Genomic DNA, 23,940 nt, shown 5'->3' on the forward strand with positions numbered 1-23,940 from the left:
GTTGAAATGTTTCTTTCGACTCTTGACTTTGTCGCTTGAATGTTAGAAATCAGGTGGTTCTTTGAACCACATGGTGCTGCACATTTTCAATTATCTGATCCTGTTGCTGTTGTAGTCGCTAGATATTAACAGATTAAAGGAAAGAGTGTGTAACATTTCAGGGGATGTTTCTGCAGAAATGGAATATAATATTCATAACTATGTTTTCTTTAGTGTATAATCACTTGAATCTAGCTTAGAGCCCTTAATATCTACATAGGGAGTGGGTCGTCTTCACAGAGTCAGCCATGTTGCTCCGACATGTTTCCACAGTAGACCAGATCGGACAAACCAAACACTGGCTCTAGAGAGAGCCTTTCAAGTTTTTACGTTACCTGAAGGCCACCGTAGTTCTCCAACACGCTTGTGAAACTGCGGTAACGTGAGCCATAGAGTGCAAAACCATGGTACTGCCAGCCGCCATCTGACTTCTGTTGCTCCTAAAGTAGTGTTATTATGGTAAGGATGGCCTCTGAGCGAGGCGAACGCCTTTACCAGGGTTTTACACTCTGTGGCTCAGGCTACCGCAGTCTTGGAAAAGGAGGAGTGAGCGGAGGGGTACTCAGTTGGTTGCAATCTGCAACCACACCACTAAATGTCACCAAATCCTACACACTGTACCTTTAAACGGTGTGTATTGAATTAGTCTTTAAACCTATAGGTCATTAAGTTGCTGTGTAGCCAGAAAATATTAAAACTGCTTCACCATCAATAAACAAAACAAGTGCTCAATATAGCCTTTTTGAAATGTGTGTGACGCTTCACTCCTAACTCACTAATGGTTGTAATTTGCAGCTGCACTTCAGGGTTAGAGGAAGGGGATGTCAATGGGGGTTTTTCAAACTGGTCCCTCCCATCACAGATGTTTAGTTATATTTGGCTCAGGACACCTGCAGCAGGCTCAGCAGGAAGTTCTAGAGGAGCACCCGCCTCCACAGCTGCTCTCACCGCTGATCAGACCTACACATTCTGTACATGCATTTAACTACACCTACACTATGTTTACGGCACACTAAGCAGTTTGGGAGTGCACATCTGCAGTCTTCAGTATGCTTGACGGTGGCTGAGTGGAAGTTAGATCATGTAAATAAAAGGGAAACACAGGAAAGAATGAATATAAGGTATTCTTTTCTTAAGAACCTGGTAATGATGGGTTCCATCATAACATAACCTATCTGTCATTATAGCCCCACTGAAGTCACAATCTCACCTCAGACGATCCCTCTGAGTCTACATGCTTGGTGGAGCATGTTAATGTGCTTGACAATGGTGTTGCAGTTGTGGAAGACACTTACTGTGCGTGTCAGGCCGAGACTAATCATGTGGCTCACACTTCATTTTTAAACCTTGTGCAAGAGCTCGCTGACAAATAGTCCATCACGGAGTGTTTCTGTGCAAACTAAGCTGTGACAATCCCATTACCAGTCCTGTCTCACCTTAGCACAGACTTTGTGTCCATTCTGGAAATATGCGCATATGCATGTTATTGTTTAATTGTATCATTTACCGATTAAGTTAGTGTTATGTGTTTGTTTTTGTTTTTTATTTATTTTTATTATTTTTTTGTATGATTATTATTAATATATATATATATATATATATATATATATATATATATATATATATTATTTTATTTTATTTTATTAAATTTCTTATGCTGATGTTTTCTCTTGTGTACTTATTTTGTTTGTTTCTAAGCTCATTACTTAAAAATTGGTTTATAAACTTTTGTAATTATGAACTGTAATTTGCATATATGAAAACAACCTCGAAAAAATAAAGTATTAAAAAAAAAAGTTAATATGTGAAGCAGCGACATTTCATTATATTTGATTTAATTATTAAAGGTGCAAAAAAAAATCAAGGAAGAACAATTATTGTGCATTTATGGATTTTTTTTCCATATATTCCATGAACAATTAAATATATATCTTTTTTAGATTTATTTAGATGACCAGTGAAGTATAGTGAAGTGTAGTGAAAGTGAGGCCAGGAGTCCTCCAACCCTACTGACCCTACTGGATTACCTGCAGTCAAAGCAGCTTACACAACATGTTCTGCAGGTTAAATAGGTGACTTCAGACCACCGCCTGCTTGGATATTGCTCTCCTTCGGCGGGATTAGCTCAAACAGGAGAGTGTTTGAGTAAAAACTCGACTTGTATCCCTCTCCACAAATCAAACATCTGGCAGATAATTTCCCCAGCCATTTGTGTATGGTCTGGCATATTGATTATTCCGTAACCAAGGGGATGTGGTGAAGTGATCCTGCTCTCTGTGCACAGTGTTCATGAAGAGGGAGCTAGCTGAATGTATTTGATCAGTACAGCTGTTGTAAGAGCCTGACAGAAAATTAATATCTGAAAACATGCAGACAAAATGTTATTAACACTATCATCACCAATACACTTCTTCATGCAGATTGGCATACAATGTCCAACTGAATCCTAGATAAATGTGAAACTTATTTTTCCTAAATTGGTAACAAGTTATACCACAAAATCACAAGGCCTACTTAGAATATCTCTGCAGCTGGTCTAATCAGACTATTTCCACTGGGAATATGCAGGCCATTACACCAGCATAATTGTCTTTTATTTTTAGTGAGGTAGATCTCTACCTTATACTAGGGTGCCGTACCAATACCTGTTGTCTTGCAGGGAAGTCAGGAGATGGGACTTCTCTTTCATGAGTGAAAATCAGAACGAATATCAACTCAAAGGCTGCAAGTTTACAAAAGAAATGGTTGCCTGTGGTCTGCAAAAGAAGTGCAAAAGGTTTCACACAGGGTTTCTTAAGTAAACTGAGGTACGGTAAACCTTTGTGAACTTACTCGTCTCTCCAGGGACGTATTGTCATTAACAGTCTATATACGTCACATGAAGGCTCAAAAAGGCTGGCAGACAGACAGAGAGCAAGAGGATAATAGACTGTTGCTTGTAAGCCTTGACTCATTGATCCAGTTGTCAGAGCTCCTATAAAAAAGTTTAAATTGTCAAATGGAACAACCTGTACAGAATGATACAACTGTGGATGTCAGACAGCTGAAGTTGAAAGAAGTTCTATCAGTATTCTACATTTAGCTTGAAATCACTAATAAGCCATTATCTATGGTTCTCGCCCCCAGCGGCATCGTGTCTTCAGTGGTTCACTGTCCCAGATCCAGAACAGCAGTTAGAGGCCGCCATATTGTTTATAGAGTTAAAGATCCCTCTTTCTCTCCTTGGAGTTGATATAGGGATAGTTTGGGTGTTTTGAAGTGAGGTTTTATGAGGTACTTATCCATTACCTACAGTAGATGACGGTCAGCACGCCCCCAGTTTGGAGAAACAGACAGGAGTTACCGCACGGAAGCAAAGCAATGTACTGCTGTGGACGGAGTCGGCAGCAAAATGTATTTTACTCAACTACATGAAAGGCCCACCTAAAAAATGAATATCAGTTTAGGTGTACGCTATATTTAGAATATTTTCACCACTTTATCTTGCAGCCCTGCCCGACGGGGAACTGAAGCCGTTGTATCCATTTTTGCTCTCGCCACCAGACTCCAATGAAAAATCTTGTAATTTTACCTCGCAGAACACGGGGGTTGCTGATCTACCGCTGCCTCGATCGGTTAGTTTGTTTGTTATTGTGTGATTTTGGTGAATACAAACTAACCAAACTCACACAATAACAAACAAACAAACTAACCGATCAAGGCAGCGGTAGACCAGCAACCCCCGTGTTCTACGAGGTAAAATTACTGTTTTTTTCAATGGAGTCTGGTTGCTTTGGCGAGAGCATAGAAACGGCTTCAGTTCCCCGTTGGAAACATAGACTGTATAACTGTTCACGGTGAAAATATTCTAAATATAGCGTACACTTAAACTGATATAGATTTTTTAGTAAGCCTTTCTTTTAGGTGGCTAAAATAGGTTTTGCTGCTGACCTCATCCAAAGCAGTACATTACTTTGCTCCTGTGCAGTAACTCCTGTCTGCTTCTCCAAACTGGGGGCGTGCCGATCGCCTTCTACTGTAGGTAATACACTGATTATGTGTAAGTACCTCATACAATCCCACATCAAAAATACCCGAACTATCCCTTTAATCTCTGATATGAAATCAAGATTGAATATTCCTTCCAAGAGGAATAAAGAAAACACAAGAGACTCTTTGTTCCTAATATATTTAGCTCCACTCTGACATTTCTGATGAATGCCAGGATTAGATGGCCCACACAGAGGACTATCGGAGCCTCAGACTAGAAAACTACCAACCATTGTGTGCCCACACATTGCTGCTTAGGGAAGGCCTGAATCTGCACACGAGTATACTCAGTCTAACACATGCACGACGATGAATCTCACAATCTGTGCACCCACACAAATGGTCGCTGCATTTGTCTTCCCTCTGCCTCTGGTGCATTCCAAGCATGCAGATGCTTTATTCATTAATTTGTTAGTCATGCGTTAATTCTGTCAGAAAGGCCAGCCTGTCTCTAAAAATTCAGCTTCCAGTCTGACCATCAATCAGGATGAATCACTGCTCCCTCCCACCAAACATGTGCTCTTTTTCATGACCCTCACAGTATTTTTAAAAACAATCTGTTGCAGTCATGCATTGTGTGGGGAAGCCTTCTGGCAGCAGACGAGCTCTTCAGGTTCACTAAAGGGTATAATAATGACCAAAATACTCAGAGAATAACGAAAGCACTGTGTTTATCAAGCTACAAATCCAACCAACAGAAGTGCTGCAATTCACAAACACAGCAGCAGTTGTGTCCAGTTTTATATATAAATATATATATACATATACAAACCATTTTTTTGCTCTGTGGTAGAATGGTAGCCAGTCGTCTGTACACTGTATCCATGACAACTGAGTATGCAGTGATCTGTATTCAACTTCACTTAATGTCAAATTTAACCAAAGCCTAGAAATACTTTCAGCGGAATAAATGTTAATCTCTTGGATGCAGTTCAATTTATTTTTATATATAGCGTCAAATCATAACAGAAGTTATCTGAGACGCTTTTCATATAGAGCAGGACTAGACTGTACTATATAATTTAGAGACCCAAGAGATCCCCCCATGAGAATGCATTCTTATGCGACAGTGGCAAGAAAAAAAACTCCCCTTTAACGGGTAGAAACCAGAAACCTTGGGCAGAACCAGGTTATGGGGGGACGGCCATCTGCCTCGACCTGTTGATATTGTTCTTTGCTTCCTTTTACACTGATTATGATTCAACCAAGATAACGAGTAATAACACTTCGGTTTTGAGAGTATCTGTACTTTACTTGAGTTTTTATGCTTCTGTCAACTTTTCACTCAACTACATTTTCTAAATAAAATGTATACTTCTACTCAGATACATTTCCTCAGATCATTTTCCTTACTCGTTACTATTGCAAGCAAGCAGGTTTGGCGAATCAGTGGTCCTAACTTGCAAGCTGCATCATTCACGTGATGGGCAAGTGCAAATAAAGTGCTCTCAAAACCGTAGTTAAGTTTGGATTTCCACTCAAGTCCAGGCAGGCGACATGTCAGATCATGCTACTTGTAACTACGAGGGAAGGAAAACTGCATTTTCCTCTTTAAATCCTTCAAGTTGTGGAGACCTAATTTTTCTTCAAGTGTAGTGTAGCCTCCATTTTTAAGGTGGTGTACATGTTAAGAAGAATAAACTTCATAAATCTCAAGCTTGCTTTTTTATTAAAAGCATTTACTTGTACTTTTATTTTCAGTACTTATGTACATTTAATATCAGAAAATAACTTTTGAAACTTAAGTACAGTAAATACCAGACACTTTATGACTTTTACTCAAGTAATATTCTAATAGGTGGCTTTAACTTCTAGTAAGTAAGTCCTTTTCTAGTTAGATATCTGTACTTTTACCCAAGGGTGGCTTTCAGGTACTTCATCCACTGCTGGATTCAACAAAGAGAGTAGCATAGTCTGTTTTTACATAAGTGGTTTTGAATGTACTTTTGATAGAATTTGGGATATAATTTGCTAAAGATGACTGATTGCATAACCAGTAAGAGTTAAGAGTGTCTGGCAGTACAGAAAGTGGAGGAGTCACATGCATAATAAGTGTTTTTTTCCCCCCCTACTGCATCATATCGGAGCTGGGTTTTATGTCAACGCCAGGAATGCAGCACATTAAAACATAAATCACAGTGTAGAAGAATATTTTTTTTTCGGCCTCGGAGCACAAAATAGCAATCTATATGCATTAACATCTCAAAGACCTCACTGAACCCGGTGAAAAACAGATGTGGAATGTAGAAAAGGAAGAGACGCACTTTTATGGTAATGGTCACTTGTGTAAGCCCACTTACTCCACTCTTATCGTCCTTCTACATTCTGTAGCTACCAAATTAACAGCTCATCAGTGGGTTTGGTTAATGCCACTGAGCCCATTTTAGGGATGAAAGTGCTCCTTTCATCCCTAAAAAAGTGCTCTTCCTGTGCCTCTCTTTCTTTCATTCATGATGCAATTAGGAATAATTAGGAATAATCAAGCTTTTACCATCTACTTCACGCAGGCTTTCATGGAGAAATTGGAGGTGAGCTTCTTCACTATTTTGGAACTAGGTACACCGTGAGGACGGTCCGCCTACTCTTAATTCATATGGCAAGTTATTTGTGAGTTCAGTGTCGTCAATGCTTCAAAATATTTCAGTACAAGAGTCTGTTCCAGTTCCAGTTGCTGAAAATGTCACAGTGAGATTTTAATGGGTCAACTGCAAATAAACCAGATCACTCAAAGTTGTCAGACTGAGGTTTCCAAAGCTTACATTACAAACTTGGAAACCGGGTGGTCCATTAACAGAACCACATTTCTGTACGAGTATGTTGCATAGACTCTGCAATATTCAACAATATTTGTAAAAGAAAAGACACAAACAACATGGACTCAACTAAAGAGACAGACGTGTCCACATGATGACAAACCTGGAAATCTTTCTGCCGGTGGTCGAATCAGTGTTTCTGACAGGAGACTGCACACACAACTGATGTCTTTATCTCACGTCCTTTCACACTTCAACACGCACAGCGTGAGCTCCTCTTTGTGAGGCCGTATGTGTGCTTCTGGTTTTGACATTATATACATGAAATAATGTAGACATTGACAAAAAAAACTCCAGTCACGTGTATGTGATCATTCAGAGACATTTTCACTACAGTCCACAACTTGTGCACACCTGAAGGAGTCAGTAGTAGACATGATGCTCATGCTCTTTCTTCTATTGCAATAATTTGATCACATCAGCTACTGATTCAAACAAGACCAAGTTCACAAGTGTGGGGAGAACTACGGTGGCCTTCAGGTAACGTAAAAGCGCGAAAGGCTCTCTCTAGAGACAGTGTTTGGTTTGTCTGTTGGCAGTGCAAGATGGTGAACGATTCTTAGTTTCAGGGGATTTTAATGAAAACATAGTTATGAATATTATATTCCATTTCTGCTATAGATCCCCTGAAATGTTACACACTGTATCTTTAATAATTTTATTTCTTTTTACTATTTATGATTATACTAGTTAGCAACTTGCAAAAAAAACAACAAACAAACAAACATAATTTATATTGTATAATTTTGTCCTATGTGTTTCATTGAGATGTGTGCTCTGCTGGAGGTGAATAAAGTAATTTAATTAAACTGAATAAGGCCACCACTTCCCCATCCTCCAAGATAAAAACCTTATATCTAAAAAAAAAAAAATCCAAATAATAAAAAATAAAATAAAATAAAATAAAATAAAATAAAATAAAATAAAATAAAATAAAATAAAATAAAATAAAATAAAATAAAATAAAACGCACATACACATCGCTTCCCACTCCCACACAGAGACAGGTCCTGACTTCTTCACACCCCTAGAGGTAAAGTTACAGAAAAAAAATAACATAAAAATATTTTTTTAAATAATTTAATTAGTTAATTAGAATTAAAAGTAATAAGTACTACAGTAATATAATTCATGGTAGTAAGAAAAAAACTCAAATAAATAAATAAATAAAATAAATGTAGAGAAAAAAAGAGAAAAAAAGATAAATTAATATTTAATAATTAAATTAAATATATCTAAAAATGTTTTCTAAATAATAACTAAAATAAAATAAAACAAAATAAAACAAAATAAAATAAAATAAAATAAAATAAAATAAAATAAAATAAAATAAAATAAAATAAAATAAAAAAGATATCATAAGATAAATTGAATAAAATAAAATAAAATAAAATAAAATAAAATAAAATAAAATAAAATAAAATAAAATAAAATAAAATAAAATAAAATAAAATTAAATCTAATTAAATTAAATAACACGCTTGTTTCTATCAATTCAACAATACCTTTTTAAAAATTGGAGTATCAGATACTTTCTACGAGCACAAACCCCTAAAGAACCACATTACCCAGAAAGCTGTAGCTGCAGTATAAATAGTACCGAAAGGGGCGTTTCCTCGGTGACATGTGGAGGAGGTAAGAAGCGGATTGTTGCCGAGGACACATTCAGCTGTCAGAGATAACGCAGCTCAGCTCAGCCTGCTGCTCTTACCTGGAGGAGTTTCACTACCATGGACTTAACCGAGGACAGATCTGTGGAAATTATCCTGTGCTGACCCACTTCTTCTTCTTCTTCTCACGGTTCTCCCCATCCTCTCTATCTCTGACTTGTCCTCCCGTTCCTACCAGGTAAAGTATCTCATCTAACTGTAGTTTTATTGTTCATTCTGTCTCATTGAGCTGAAAGCAGCAGCATCCCTCTCTGTAGAGGAAGTAACGATGAGCCCACGCGTTCATGTTCATGTGTTGCTGTTCTGCTGCAGCTCACAGATGAGAGATGAGGCTTTGTTTGTTCAGCTAGCAGAGAAATGTTTAATATCCCGTTTTATTATCTAACAAAACAGTTTAAAACGACCACAAGACGCTCACATATCGAGGCAGTGAGCTCTACTGAGAGAAAATAGTAACTTTGTGTCGCAGTTAAGGAGTAAATATGTGACCTTCAACTTCACACCGACCTAATAGAAATAGAAATAAACGTGTATTTAATGAGAAATGTCATAGTTTGTGCTTTTCCTCCCTTTAAAACAGTTATGGTTTGTTTGTTACAGTGTTGCAAACTGTGAGTTTATGCCACATTTCAAGCTAAAATGATGCTAAAATTGAGTGTTTATCGAGAACAACATCCTTGTCAACAGATAAATAATAGATCATGTTGATCACTTAATGGTGTTGGGTGAAGAGTCAGTTTAAATATGTAGACTACTTACACAGAAATAGAAATAACAGCAGGGACAAGGACAAATAAAAGTACATTTAAAAAAAAAAAAAAATATTCTAAAAACTTTTTACTGTTTTAACTTTTTTGGGATTATGAAAAACAAAAAACATAATTTATATTGTATAATTTTGTCCTGTGTGTTTCATTGAGATGTGTGCTCTGCTGGGGAATGACTAAAGTAATTGAATTATACTGAATTAAAAAATAAGGCCACCACATTCTCCTCCTCCAAGATTAAAACCTTATATGTAAAAAATATATATTTTCTGAATTATAAAAACAGAATAAGATAAAATGACATAACAGTTATAATGACTGTTATGTACCCAAGTTGTGAAAAAGTGTATGCATAAATGTTATATAAATAGCCTATATATAAAAAGCACCAATGACCAACAGTAAAATAAGAAATAGGTTAAAATAAAAAAAATACAAGTCAAGTTTTCTGGAAGTTGTAAACAATACAAATAGAGCAAATAAATAAACACCGAATGGATATACATGGACTGGTATGTACAGCAGGGGTTCTCAAACATTTTGGAGCCAGGGACACCCTAATAATCGTAACACTGATTAATCATCTTGCTTACTACCATTTGCACTCTTAGTTGCTATTGGAACTATTTGTATTCTACAACTTTTCAACCTAAATACTTCAGACCTGTTTCATAGTGATAAACAGCACCACATTTCGATTTGAATCATGTTAATACCACTTACATACCTTTTAAACAGAGGGTGATTTTATTCAAATTGCATTTGACAGCATTTATAGGCTACATTTCAAGTAATTAATCTTAAAGATTTCAGAAAATGAACAGCAGCAAGACTGACATAGTCCCTAATAAATCCAGATATTTAAATTTACCTGGTTAAAGCTGACGTTCAGTGAGTGCTTCAACTTCAAAATAATGAACTTATTGCTGTGTGTCACAATCACATCAGAGTTTCTATTGGCCTAAAGCTAACGTGGGTGTAATGGACACAATATGCTTGTTTTATTTGTGCAAACGGTCCCCATCTGTAGATATACACTTTTTAATAATGCAGCATAGTTTTATTATTTATAGGAAATTATTTCGCGCCACGAATCATCGATGTACAGTATGTACCTGTATACATGTCTATATACTGTATGCACAGTGAGTAGGATTTATATTGACAGTGACAGATGATATGTACATATTTAATAATGTTTGTGCATTAAAGACTGTAAGAATTTTGATCTATAACGGCAGTGACAGTGTATTGAGTGTATGACTTCTTTCACACAGGTTTATATTCTCTCAACCTGGACACAGGCTAAAGAATGGTGACCTACATTTAAGATGTACATGTAGGTTATTGGTTTCACACAGCTAACAATAGCACAGTGCACAGAGAGAGTTTTTTTCTTGGCAGGTATTTTTCATTGTTTCATTTCTAATAATTCTTTGCACAAATGTGTCCAACTTGAATAAGCTGTGAACTCTTTCATGATATTTGTCTATTTGTAAATGTATGCTTTAAATTGAAAAGGACAGAACCCATTACAGCTGCAACGATTAATCGATTAGTTGCAAACTCACCAGCTATTTTGATAATCGATTAATCGAATTGAGTAATTATTTTAAGAAAAAAAGGTCATAATTCTCTGATTCCAGCTTCTTAAATGTGAATATTTTCTGGTTTCTTTACTCCGCTATGACAGTAAACTGAATATCTTTGCATTGTGGACAAAAGGACAGACATTTGAGGACGTCATCTTGGGATTTTGGAAACACTGATCAACCTTTTTCACAATTTCCTGACATTTTATAGACCAAACAACTAATCGATTAATCGAGAAAATAATCAGCCGATTAATCGACAGTGAAAATAATCGTTAGTTGCAGCCCTCCAAGATACACAGGTCAAAATTCATAGAAGGGCAAAGATTAACTTAACGAGTCTAATTTTGTAATTATATGATTTTAGGTTATTGTCACTCATGATCTTACAGTAGGTGGTGCTCTGAGGATAGGCTAACACCTTTAGATGGTCTAGACCCAAACAACCACAAACTACAGAAGAAGTCAATGTCATAAAAGTAATGTTTATGATCATCATAACCATTGCTGTTTACAAATTCTTTTCAACTTAATCAGCTGTTGTTAACCTACAGTATGTGTGCAGGAACATGGAGCTGCAACATAACGTGCAAATGTTTAGTATTTTTGGAATAATGGAATATTAAAATTGTCGTTTATTTTCTGTTGATCACATTGACTAGCTGAGTGAAATAGTTCAAAGCGTGTGATTTGATGTAGTGACTGCTCTCTAAAGACCTTTGGTGTCAATCTTTTGCAGGTGTAGACAACGCTGAGGAACCATGTCGGACAAGATGTCCAGTTTCCTCCATATAGGGGACGTTTGTTCCCTGTATGCAGAGGGCTCCACCAGTGGATTTATCAGCACTTTAGGGTAAGTGTTCTTGTTGTTTTAGACAATATTGTCCCGCTGTGCAGAATACACAACTATAAAACAGTACAGGCTACAGAATAAACACAGTAACTCATGTGAGGATCTACATGGTTGCTGTTTTTTAGTTGACAGGGAGTATAATGGATGATTGATGTAATTGATGGATTTAATGCCCCTGTTTGGTTGGAGGCAGTTACTGTCAACATAAGTATTTGTTCCTCCACATTTTATGGTGAATAACAAGTGATCTGATTTCAGTGAAAGAAATCAGTTGTGAGAATTTAGTGAAGTTATGCAAAGACGGATATGGACTTGAATTAATAGTTAAACTAGAGAATGAGGACTGCAGAATGCCTTTCTATCTTTAAACACACTCGAGCTCAAGTATTTATTTTGTCCACAGTAATAAGCCGAGCCCATTTGCTCTGCTGTAATTTTATTTGCATAAATTTAACCACAACGTTCTTAGCCCTATGTTGTGTATTTTATAAGAAAGAAACTCATATTTAACACAGTTGGTAGTTCCATATACTGTACATATGTTTTGTAAAATAGGGGTGTCTTGTAATCCCATGTGGGATGGAACTAGGGCTGGGCAATATGACGATATATATCGTGAAATGGATATAAAAATGTTGATCTTGATTTTTTGCAACCAGAAGTGACACGAGAGGGTGGAGCTAAACACAACCGAACGTTCAATAAGACCTTTTTAGGTGACCAAAAAGGTTACAATTAACTGTCATGAACTGAAAACACTGTGAAAGGGTTAAAGTTGTAAGACGAAAACGATATTAATCGAAAACGACCATAATTTACTAAATGAACATCATGCTGTATTGAAGAAGACTTGAAACTAGCAATTGAGACCATAAACTCATGTTTACAATGTTTACTGAGGTAATAAATCAAGTGAGAAGTCGGCTCATTTTCTCATAGACTTCTATACAATCAGACTTCTCTTTGCAACCAGAGGAGTCGCCCCCTGCTGGCTGTTAGAGAGAATGCAAGTTTAAGTTGTTTCTGCATTGGCTTCACTTTTCAGACCTGGATGTTTCCCACTGGATGGGCCAGATGTTTAACACAGAAATAGACAATAAACTAACTAAACTGCTAGAAGAAGAAACTGAATCTTTTACAGCAGAACCAAATGAATCTTGTTTATTCAACTTTAAAGTTAACGACTCCCACATGTACTGTATCTTGCAGTTGTGGTCTGCTACTCAATGGAAAAATTGACTGTAGTCAATTATCTGTTTTCCCTTAATCTGATGGTTTTTGTCTTATCTGTGAACACAGAGCAGAATACTCAGCCGCTAACGATAACATCGTCTGGCAAATGTAATCGTGTTAAGATGTCATTTGAGAGGTGGTTGATCCCCACTATAGTCATTGCTCTCCTGTTCTTTTCATTGATATTCTCTGCTTAGTTGGTACTCTCGCCTCAAATTACCCCGTCTCTTCCTGCTACATGCTGAGCACCGTTTATTTAAGGACTTGACGTCTTTCCTCCTCCCTAATTGCAGGCAACGAGTTAAACATCTCATTACGGTCAAATTGAGCAAATCTTGACGTGCAATTGACAGTCACCGAATTAGCAGAAGGCTAAAAGAAGAAGATTGAAGATGGAGAGAGAGCTTGATCATTGATGTGAATGTCCCTGTCCAGCATATCTGACATGTCAGGCTCTATTTTCCAGACTTCATTTTCTTGCATCAAGACCGTCTCTTTCCTCTTTTTCCTTACTATTTCCTGCTCCAGGGTGTTTTTCTTCTCACAGTGTGAAAATGAGAACAGTATTTGTGTTGTCCTCTTCTTTTTAAGTGTTACAATCATCCTCCTCTTGCCATGTCACTATTCGCCACTCACCACAGGCCGCGTAGAGCTCTCCTCCTCGCCAGCTCTCACAGACCATGCTCTTTCACAGTTTAGTGTTGTGCGTCACCCACCATGGCAACAAATGTGCGCACAGCTTTGAAGACGGCCACCGTGACAGAGCTCGTTTGTCAAATTTCCCGTCTTAGCGGTGATATGCCTAGTAATCATTTTCCCTCCACCGCTGCTGTGAGCTCTCGCTGTTAAAGAGAAGAGCTTAGAGGGCGCATCTATAAATAGCATCGATGTATTAGGTGTTTCTTTTGCTGTCAGCATACTGAATGTGACCCCTGAGAGACGGCCGCGGCCACCTGGAGCACAGCTGGCTCAGAGAGGATGGATGAGGAAGATGAGATACGGCCACATGATGCTGTATCCCAGAATGCAAGAGGAGGTTTCTTCTTCACCTTGAATATAGATGACCATTAAATCTCCTGTTCCTTTTGGACCTTGGCCCATCAGTGTGATCAAGGCGATGGCTCCTCGTTTCCTCAGAGGAGACTCTCGCACCATGTGCTTTCTTCCTTCATCATCACAGTGCTCCTGCAGTGCAGAGTAGCCTCTACCGCATGAGCTATAAAAAGATGTAACTGACTGGTCCGACTAGAGCATCCTACTGAATTGTATTATTTATGCTGCTCTACTATCTGATAGTATACCCAGGGGGTTCCCCTATAATTCCTGGGTATAATGAAGCTATTAAAGCTGGGGTTGGTAGTGCTGTTCAAATACGTTTTTTGTTATATTAATTAATTCTCATTACATCCCGACAGCAATCAATAAATCAAATGCTCTGACAAATAAAATAAAAAGTCTGGTATATGTGACTGTCACAGGACTGTAATTATCCCGTTTGGTTGGATAATTTTTAAAATCTAATGTACTCCTGCTAGTTTCTCAAGATTGCGGACTCTGCCTTTTAATTGGAAAGACGAGGTGGAATTATGGTGCTAAAGTGGATTATGATGAGGTAGCGCTGTTGTTGCATTCTTTAAGAAAGAAGCCCTGGTTCCTCTCTTGGGTACAGGAGGTACAATAAAAATATGTTAAATATAAATAAATGAAAATATAAAATAAATAAAAAAATATATATAAAGACTTTACAGTTCATAAATCTTTATCTTCATCCTCCCAATCCTTGGTTGACCGCTTCTCCCATTATGCATATTTCCTTTCATAATGCTCAATACATTAATTCCTGGGCAGAAATGCAGAGGAAACCTGTTGCTCCGTTTCCTTTGAAGCTTCAGAAAGCCTTTTTTTTTTTACTTGTGGCGGCTTGCACTCTTTCAGTGGGTTGCAGAGATTTAGACAGTATAGTTTAACAATTTGAACTCTCAACCTCTTAAATATTGAACATGAAAGCTTCCCCGAGTCTCCAACCTGATGTTTATTGTCGAAGCAATGAATTATGTCTTAATCCTGCTATTCGTGTGTTATGAACGAGCTGACATTCGTTATTAAAATCAAGCAGTTTCTATGTCCAGTTGGACTTTTTCCACAGCGGACATTCTTACTTAACCTGACAGGAAAAGCATATGTGTTAATAGTACTGTAATACTGACCCTGGAACTGACCCATTTAAATGAAATGCAGCCATTAATGTTATTAAATACACATGTCAAAATGCTGTGAAAAACGCTCAGCAACCACGGTGTATTTAATTTATCTGTAATCTGATATGTTGTTGTGAACAAATTACTTGAGAAAAACGTGATAGAAACTTGATACCTTAACGAGAATTTCTTACTTAAAAAAAGTATATGATGTTGAAGTCTAAGTTGCATGTGTCTTTGAGTGATTGACTCATCATAATGATGACTGTGTCCCCAGGCTTGTGGATGACCGCTGTGTGGTTCAACCAGACACAGGCGACCTCAACAACCCACCCAAGAAATTCAGAGGTAAGGCCTCAAAATCTTGCTTCTTACTTAATGATATCTTGATGTCTACGGTATAAGTCCAGTTTTTCAGCAATTTGAGTGTATAAACATCATTTTCCTATTGTTGCTGTAATTTTATTTTTCATCAGTTTTGGTAAAAGCTATTGTTTTGTTGTCTTTATCTCATTATATATTTTCCGACGTGGTCTTTGGTGTTCTCTCAGACAGGTCAGCTGTAGTTTACACATTAGAGAAGCAGGTCTGGAGCATTTGATCCCCTAAAATGAAAGGGAAAATCGAGTGAGGAGAGTAAATCAAGTGTAAAAGTGATGCCAAGAAAAATGCTTCACATTAATAATTCTTCTACAAACGTATCCAACGGTTTCATGGTTCTTTTTGGAAGAGGTCTTCATCAAGTGTCAGCTCTAGGAATTCCCATTAGTTGTGGCCATTGCTGCGTACTGCAACAAAAGACGCTTTTTAAAAACATATTTTTAATCTCATTGATGTTCTTCTTGTTAGATAAAGATAAGACAGATATAGTCAAGTGAATGTTAATGTATAGAAAGGATAGGATAGGCACTGGCTTGTGTCTGTCTTTTCAGTATGCAGTTTTATGTCTTGTGCTTTGTTTTGTTTACTTTTTAATTTGGCTGCACATGTTGCAGATGATTGCATTAGTTAGGGGTTGTTTTAGATGATTCTCTGTGAAGGCGTTTGGGCATTTTCTATGTTGCAGGAGTAGGCCTATATAATATGTAAATTAATTCATAATTCTCTCCTAATACCGGTGTTTCTCATGCTGTTAGATCTTTACTAAAGAGTAATAGTAGAATAAGCTGAGTCTAAGATCCCTTTTTCCTTCACAACTGCTCAAATTCTTGGAGGCATTTTTTGTTCACAGGGTGTTTTTAAAATTCTCTGTAGTGTGCCGTGACCCTCCCCTTCCAGCAAACGCTGCTTCACTGCATTAGGAAGTAAAGCATGTTGAGATGATAATGGTTATATTTGCATATTATCTGTATGTATTTGAAAAAGGGGGGTTGACGGTAGCCATCATTTACTTGGTTAGCAACAATGCCAATGAGCGCTGTTGCTTTCAGATATGCTCACTTGGAAAGAAAGGACCTAAGAAAAACATTTGGTACACATAAGGCAGGATAGATACGTGTGACTTGTCATCATTCACTGCAGAAATGGATGATCATCTGACCAGGTGACGACAGGTGTAGCTATTGCAGTAGCCGCTAAGTGTATCAAATTGGCTGCCACTTCCTAGCAAATACATTTCTAGTTTTGGCAGGTTTCCGCAGGAGGTCTTTAGTAAATTAAGAGTGAAATGACACAACTGTCAGTGCCAGTGCCCTTTCCAAATTAATTCAGTTGATTTATTTTTATACATAGGAAGCTTTGCAGGACCTTATTTAAAATGTAACTGTCATTGTCATGATAGGTGCTTTTTTGTGAGTGTCTCTTGAGATCCTTTTACCACAACATAGATCCATAGATAAATGGGAACATAGTTTGATATCATGTAACTTTTCTTTACAGGTTATTTGGGCCTGTATAGCTGTTTTTTTAAACACGAGTGGACACGAGTCAGTGGTGTCATTTTGGTCACAACCTGAAGTAAATCTCTGAATCAGAATTCAATTGTATGAAGCCATTCATGACTGAAAATGCAGATAATTAAGTTTGACCTTCTTTAATCCGTCATTTTGGTCTCGGTCGACTAAGATTTCTCAGTCAATTAGTCGTTTTTTTATGCTTTTTTCATGCTGAATGACTTATTTCTAAGACACTTATGAGCACATCTCTGGTAAACACAAGATTTAAAGTGGTGCTTTTGTGTTATCCTTTATGGAGAAACTCAGTTTCACAGATCTGTCGATTAAATCAACTAATCAATTAGTCTAGACACTAATGAGTGTTAGTCGACTAAGGATTTCTTTGGTTGAGGACGGCCCGACACATAATACTAAAAGCTAGTGGCTATTTGGCTTAAGAAGGACAAAAATGAGAATGATTTAGAAGAAGTCCTCTTTGACAGCATGCTCTCTAACATAGTTGATTTATATCAGTGGGATGTATTTCAGAGCTCCACTCAGACCCCCCTTGAGAAATAGCTGTAACATTTGCATGTATAAATTAAATATAAAATGGGTCCGTCAGAATAAGTCTGCAATAACAAATGAACAGAATTAAATATTATCATTACTACGCTGTTATGCAATGCAATTGTTAAACATTGCCTATAAATGTACTGTGTTGTTTTAGCTGCTTTCGATAAAGATGGACATTTATTATATGCCCTATGGTGAACAGTTTCCAGACCAAAGGGCAGACGTTTTTAGATTGAATTTGTCTCGTCTAGCAAGACTCCAGTCCAGGCGTAGGTAATAGCCCTGTAGCCACACGTAGTGTTTTTGTTTGTAGTTTCAGGCAGAATGCAGAGTTAAGTATGGGGCCCATGACAGCAACCTGCCATTACATCTTAACATCTTATCGCAGGCTCTAACCTGACAGCGTGAACATTTGCACAGATTAGCAAGCAGCTATGTGGCTAAAAATACATCTTTTTTTTTTTTTTGTGTGAAGACCAGGGTCAGTTTTATTGTTGATTTGTTTCAGCTCCCCTTACCCTTTTGAGCGTGTACTCCATGATATGCGTTTATTGCATTTCAATGACTTCTTGGTCTATTTGACTGTAAATGGGACCATAATTAACGAAATGAACATCATGCTGTATTGAAGAAGACTTGAAACTAGCGATTGAGACCATAAACTCATGTTTACAATGTTTACTGAGGTAATAAATCAAGTGAGAAGTAGGCTCATTTTCTCATAGACATCTATAGAATTGGACCTCATTTTGCAACCAGAGGAGTCGCCCCCTAGTGGCTATTAGAAATAATGCAAGTTTAAGGCACTTCCGCATTGGCTTCACTTTTCAGACCCGGTGGCCTCTTCTTTTATACAATCTATGGATGTCAGCAGCTTTATTTTTCCCCCTAAGGCACTGGTTCTAGACACGACCCACTCACGACTAGGGCTGTCCTCGACCAAAGAAATTCTTAGTCGACTAACACTTCGGTTGACTAATCCATTAGTTGATTTTATCGACAGATCTGCAAAACTGCTTTTCTCCAGAAAGAAGCACCACTTTAAATCTTGTGTTTACCAGAGATGTGCTTATAAGTTTCTTAGAAATAAGTTATTCAGCATGAAAAAAGCATAAAAAACAACTCATCGACTAAAGAAATCTTAGTCCACTAAGACCAAAACGACCGATGAGTCGACTAAAAGAGCTAAGAGGAGGCAGCCCCGCGCACGACTCCTTGTTACAAGTTGCATATGTCTTTGAGCTGGGGCCAGTTATCCAAAGAGTTTCAGAGTCCCAAAGAGGTAAAACTCTTGTATATCTCAAGAAAGAAAAAAAAGATTTGAGAAAAAATAAACCATTTCTTCAGTGGAAATGTTTTATCTTGTTCTGTCCCATGTTGCGACACCTTGGGGCGTCCTGCCCCCCAGGTTGGGAACTACTGCCTTCAGTATAGAGTAATATACAACCTTTGTGATAACTGTTGTTGAGACTGGAATGATGTTTGACAGTGTGGTCTAGTTCTGCCTTTTAGGGGAAGTCCAGGGTGCCCAACATTTTTGATAATAACAAGCTAGATTGTGCTCAATAGACTAATGCCATTAGTTCCAAAAGGGCAAAACCGTTGGCCCTACTTTAGTAGGGGTCAAGCAGTGAGCAGGGGTATGTGAGCCATGCTCACTTTTGTCTTGTTGTTGAGGCCGTACTTTGCATTTTGTTATGTATTATGTATGTATTATTATGTAGTGTTTTATTGGATAGCAGGCAACACATTTTAAGGTGTTTATATAAAACACTTTTCAATATTTTGTGGTCCAGTCCAGCACCACCTCAACACATAACCACAGAACTGACTGTACGGCATCACATTACACCTCACAGCTGTTTCTGTCTTTCTACTTAATGTTAATCTGGAATTGTTGATTTTGTCTGAGGCAGCTGTTGTGTTGATTGGTCTGTTGTGACAGTATGTCAGTGTTCATATGATTCCGTGGTTCCAGTGAGTACGAACTGCTCGGCGGTTCGCAGCAGGTGCAGAGTATGGCTGTTTATCGGAAGTGGGATTATTACACATGGATTTTTCCTAGAACTGAGACAACACTAACATGGCTGTCAGACCAAAAGACAACCTTTGGTGTTTGATCAGCAGTGTGCCGCTGCTGGAGCCTGATCAATGCATGACCAGTAGAGGTGTAAACAACATTATTTTCAACAACCTCAGAGTGACTCCAGTTCTGTGAAGTGAGGAGCATTTCTTTGTTCAAATTGATGATCTACCTCACAGAAGTGGATTTCTGTATAACACGTTCATCATAAAGTAGCCTTTTTTATTTTTACTCCGTCAACAAATTAAATCAAGAGCAAAATGAAGTGCGGGGTAGATGAAATGAACAAAAACAAAATCTCTCTGTAGCTTTTTGAAGTAACTGAGCCACCGCTGCACACTCGACTGCAAAGACGGGTCATATAAGGTTTCATTCAAGAGTGTCATTTTCATATCCACTCAGTGGAAGATATCCACTTGGAGCTGATCTAGTCTCGACGAGTGGATTGTCCTTAATGGGGTACTTTTTGTGTGTTTAATATAAACACACAATAAACATGACAGCCTGGTCTGAACCTTTGAGAAAGACACATGTCAGCTGTAATTCAAATCATTCTTTTTCTCTCTGATTGATTTAAGTGATGGAGATGAACAAGTGTGCAGATTTGATTTTCTCAGATAAATATTTATTTATGCTGAAATTGAGATGTGGATTCAATACTACGACAAATGAATGACTTAAAGGCAGAGTTGGTGAAGATTTTAGAAACGTTTTTTTGTTATATTAGCTGAAATTGTCATTACATCCCGACAGCTACCTGTCTGTCTGCGTGCACTCTGACCGTGCACTCATTGCGCATCACCGGAGTCTTCCACAAGCTGCTAGCTTGACTTGTTTACGTTAATTATGATATATTAATGTTCATAATGATAATTGTGATGGAGTGTTTTTGGAGGGAGGCCTGAAGCGACCGACTGTCGATGACTTTCTCTCTAGATTAAGGGACTTTTGGAGCTAGTCAACAGCTAATGCTGCTGGCTATTTTGATTGGGAACGAGTTGACAACACTGGGCTTGTCTAATAATTGAGAAAAGTTCATTTAATATATTTTCAGACTTTGACTTTGGTAGTTCACACCTGCCACTGTTCTTTGTTGATGTAATTTGAGTGTCTTTGCACTCGTTGTCATGATTTTCAAGACTACTTCCCTATAGACATTTAAGATAATTCAGTATTGACCGATGCACCTGTGTGCCAGTTTTCAAGCACAGATGATTTGACGTCATGAACCTCCGGTAGTTTCCTCATAATGCTTTGAAAACAGCTGACTGACCTTTACCAGTTCATTGTAGGAACACACAGAATAGCACGGATCAGCAAGATAAGGTACCCAACAATAAAATCCCCCTTTCTGTTAATGACATTTTTCACATCTGAGTTCCAGATGTGTTGTTAATAAATGTCCAGGATGTCCATATCATGCATTCTCTACCACAATTGATGCACTACAGGTACAAATGCAAGCTATTGCTCTCTGTTATCTGCTGCTAGCTGTACTGGCTATACAGTACATGTGCATTCAGAAGCCTAGTTACTGTATGGGCCCGTTTTCTGTACCAGGAGGAGCTCTATAGATTGGATGAAGAGCTGATAGGTAATACTGTTGTATGGATTTAAACAAGACACTGCCTTTCCGTTTGGGAATACAAAGAAACAACTTCACTTGTCTGTTTCTAACTGAGCTATATTCAAATCATATTCAAAGCTGTGGTTTCACACCATAAAACAGCAGTAACAGCAGACTAACCCAAATAACAGCATGTGCTATTGGCACCTTTAAGTCAACCCATGACCGTGCAAAAGCAAAAGCAAAAGTAGAACTTGTCAGATATGCATCACCAAATATATATATTTATATATATATATATATATATATATATATATATAAAAAATGCATGGTGCCATATGTTGCACTGTTTCTATAATTATTGTTTGATTATTATTATTATTGAAAAACTATTTCATTGAAGACCACAGTTTCCACATTACATATTATGGCTCATTTAGAAATATGCACTTAAATTACAGATCATTTGAGTATTCATATAGGTGATGTGAGGACATGTCTAACCCCACAACAGGTTGCAGTCTTACCTCTCTTATTAAGGCCGGTGTTAAACAGAAGCAAAGTGTACCAGGACTAAATCCTAACATCCTTGTTGACTATTAATAGCACACTAGAAAGTCTGTTTCGCTGGGAGCTGTAGCACAGCAGATTACACCTAACTTCTTTCTCTCTGATCTGAGTGGTTGATACATGGACTGAAGAGTGTGTGTGTGTGTGTGTGTGTACTCAAATATGTAGAAGTTGATTACATGCTGATTGCTTTTGTTTCCCTTTTTTTTGTCTGTACACAAAGCTTTGAGAGATCAAGTGAGACAAGCAGGAGACCTTTGCACATCTCCGTGTGCTCAAAAGCATCACATTGTGTGCAGTAAAATAACTTTGGCTTTATGTTGTCCCGAATGTTCCATTCGTACAGAAATTGCTAAATATTATCGAGGTATCATGTTAGCTTGGGATATACATTTTCAGTTGTAATGTGTGATGCATCTTGTCTGTGTTTCAGACTGTGTATTTTGGGACTTTTGCAGGAGTGTAGTCTCCGAGTGTGATGCCAGATTTGTGCGTTAAGACAATTACAATTACCTACCTCTAGTATGCAGGAGACATAGAGGTGACATCATTAAAAGCTTGTTCACAGAATATATGACATCACAGCCGAGCCACCTGTCATCCACTTTTGTACTAATAGGTATGATTTAAGATTGAACTCCTTCAAATTAATCCCACTGAAGTGTTTCTTTGAAAATAGAGATGTCCCACTTTGTGCTGTAAAAGCATGGAACGAGCTTCCAGAGGATGTAGTTCAGGCACCTGCAGTTAACTCTTTTAAAGATGCTGATCAACAGAGGATATTTTGTATAATCATAAAGCTTATTTATGAAATTATTATTTAGTATATTGTGGTATTATTTTTGATGTATGTGTGTTTGTTGTAGTTTGAGAGTCTGGTGTGGAGGATTCATATCCTGCACCAGAAAAACATTCAATACATTTCAATAAAAATACTCATTAAAAGCTCATAAAATATAAAATAGGGACTATTTCTTTTGGTAAAAGTAGTTCCAATGAAAACAGCTGAGGCATGTTTTGCAGACTTTCCAGAGTAACCATATTGTAAAACACATTGTTGGCAAGTTTTTCAATGCTGTATGTTGTACTGGGATGGCAGCAGAAATCTCACAGACAGACATCTCAAAACCTGGACATATAAAACCAAAACCATGGTCATGGTCATTTTGTGTGACATAAATCACTTAATATGCAGGGTTCCTAAACAAAGCGCATCTCATTCTTATATGAACAGAAAGGGATGTGTACCTATCAAGTAGCAAACCAAGATGAGCTGCCCTGTTGTCCAGACAACAGACTAAATATTTTGTTTCTGAAGAGGAGTCATTTATGAGTTTGTTCTCAGTATGTTCTGGTTGATAACATTTTGGCAGATCAGTTTTGCTAGAGATAACATTCCATGCAAGGAATGCTTAAATTAGCCAACAAGGGTAGATCTATTGTTACATCGGTATGTGAAGAATGAAATTATTGGATGATTCCAGCTTTCTTTAGCTCTATTTACAGGGACAGTTCATCCACACTACAAAAACACACACAAGAAAAATTCTCATTTACCCAAAGTGGTATCTAGTCATAGGAGATAAACGAAACCCAGACAGACCAATGAATCTGTTTTGTACACATCGCTGCTAATAAAAGGCTGCAGTCATTCGCTTCACATAAACAAAACAGATCAGGGCTGATTAGAAGTTTACCGTTGCAGATATAAGGAAGATAAAGTAGATCACGTGGGAAAAACTAGCTACCACGAGGTTAGTGTTTTGTTTTATTAGAGGAAGTGAGATGAATAGTCATTAAACTACAACAGTCAAACACTAGACTGAGACAGGATAGAGTGGTTGTGATCTGTGGTAGAGCAGGAGGTTGGTGGTCGTACATGTGACTTCTCGCAATCTTGAAAGGGTCATGCATGAGGATTAACATGGAAGCAGTGTATTTGGTCATATTGTTTTTGAACATGTGAATGTTTTGGAATCTACAGAGCAGATAGTTATACAGTGGGGAAAATGGATTATGGAGCAGGAATGTTTTGAGAAATATCTAAGGATGTGAAAGCTCTTTTGAAATCCTTTG

At 37.6% G+C, this 23,940-nt stretch overlaps 1 protein-coding gene across 8 annotated transcripts in view; it reads left to right on the forward strand.

Annotated features, from left to right (window-relative positions):
* The first annotated feature begins 8,505 nt into the window (after positions 1 to 8,505).
* Positions 8,506 to 23,940, forward strand: part of itpr1b (inositol 1,4,5-trisphosphate receptor, type 1b) — a 123,484-nt gene continuing 108,049 nt past the window's right edge. For all 8 annotated transcript variants that reach the window (XM_074651148.1, XM_074651231.1, XM_074651306.1 and 5 more), the window contains exons 1-3: positions 8,506 to 8,729; positions 11,650 to 11,763; positions 15,472 to 15,542. In XM_074651148.1, coding sequence (XP_074507249.1) covers positions 11,672 to 11,763; positions 15,472 to 15,542 — 163 coding nt within the window. In that variant the 5' untranslated portion in view covers positions 8,506 to 8,729; positions 11,650 to 11,671. The remainder of the gene's footprint in view (positions 8,730 to 11,649; positions 11,764 to 15,471; positions 15,543 to 23,940) is intronic.

Source organism: Sebastes fasciatus, chromosome 1, assembly GCF_043250625.1.
Source record: "Sebastes fasciatus isolate fSebFas1 chromosome 1, fSebFas1.pri, whole genome shotgun sequence".
Classification (NCBI taxonomy): domain Eukaryota; kingdom Metazoa; phylum Chordata; class Actinopteri; order Perciformes; family Sebastidae; genus Sebastes; species Sebastes fasciatus.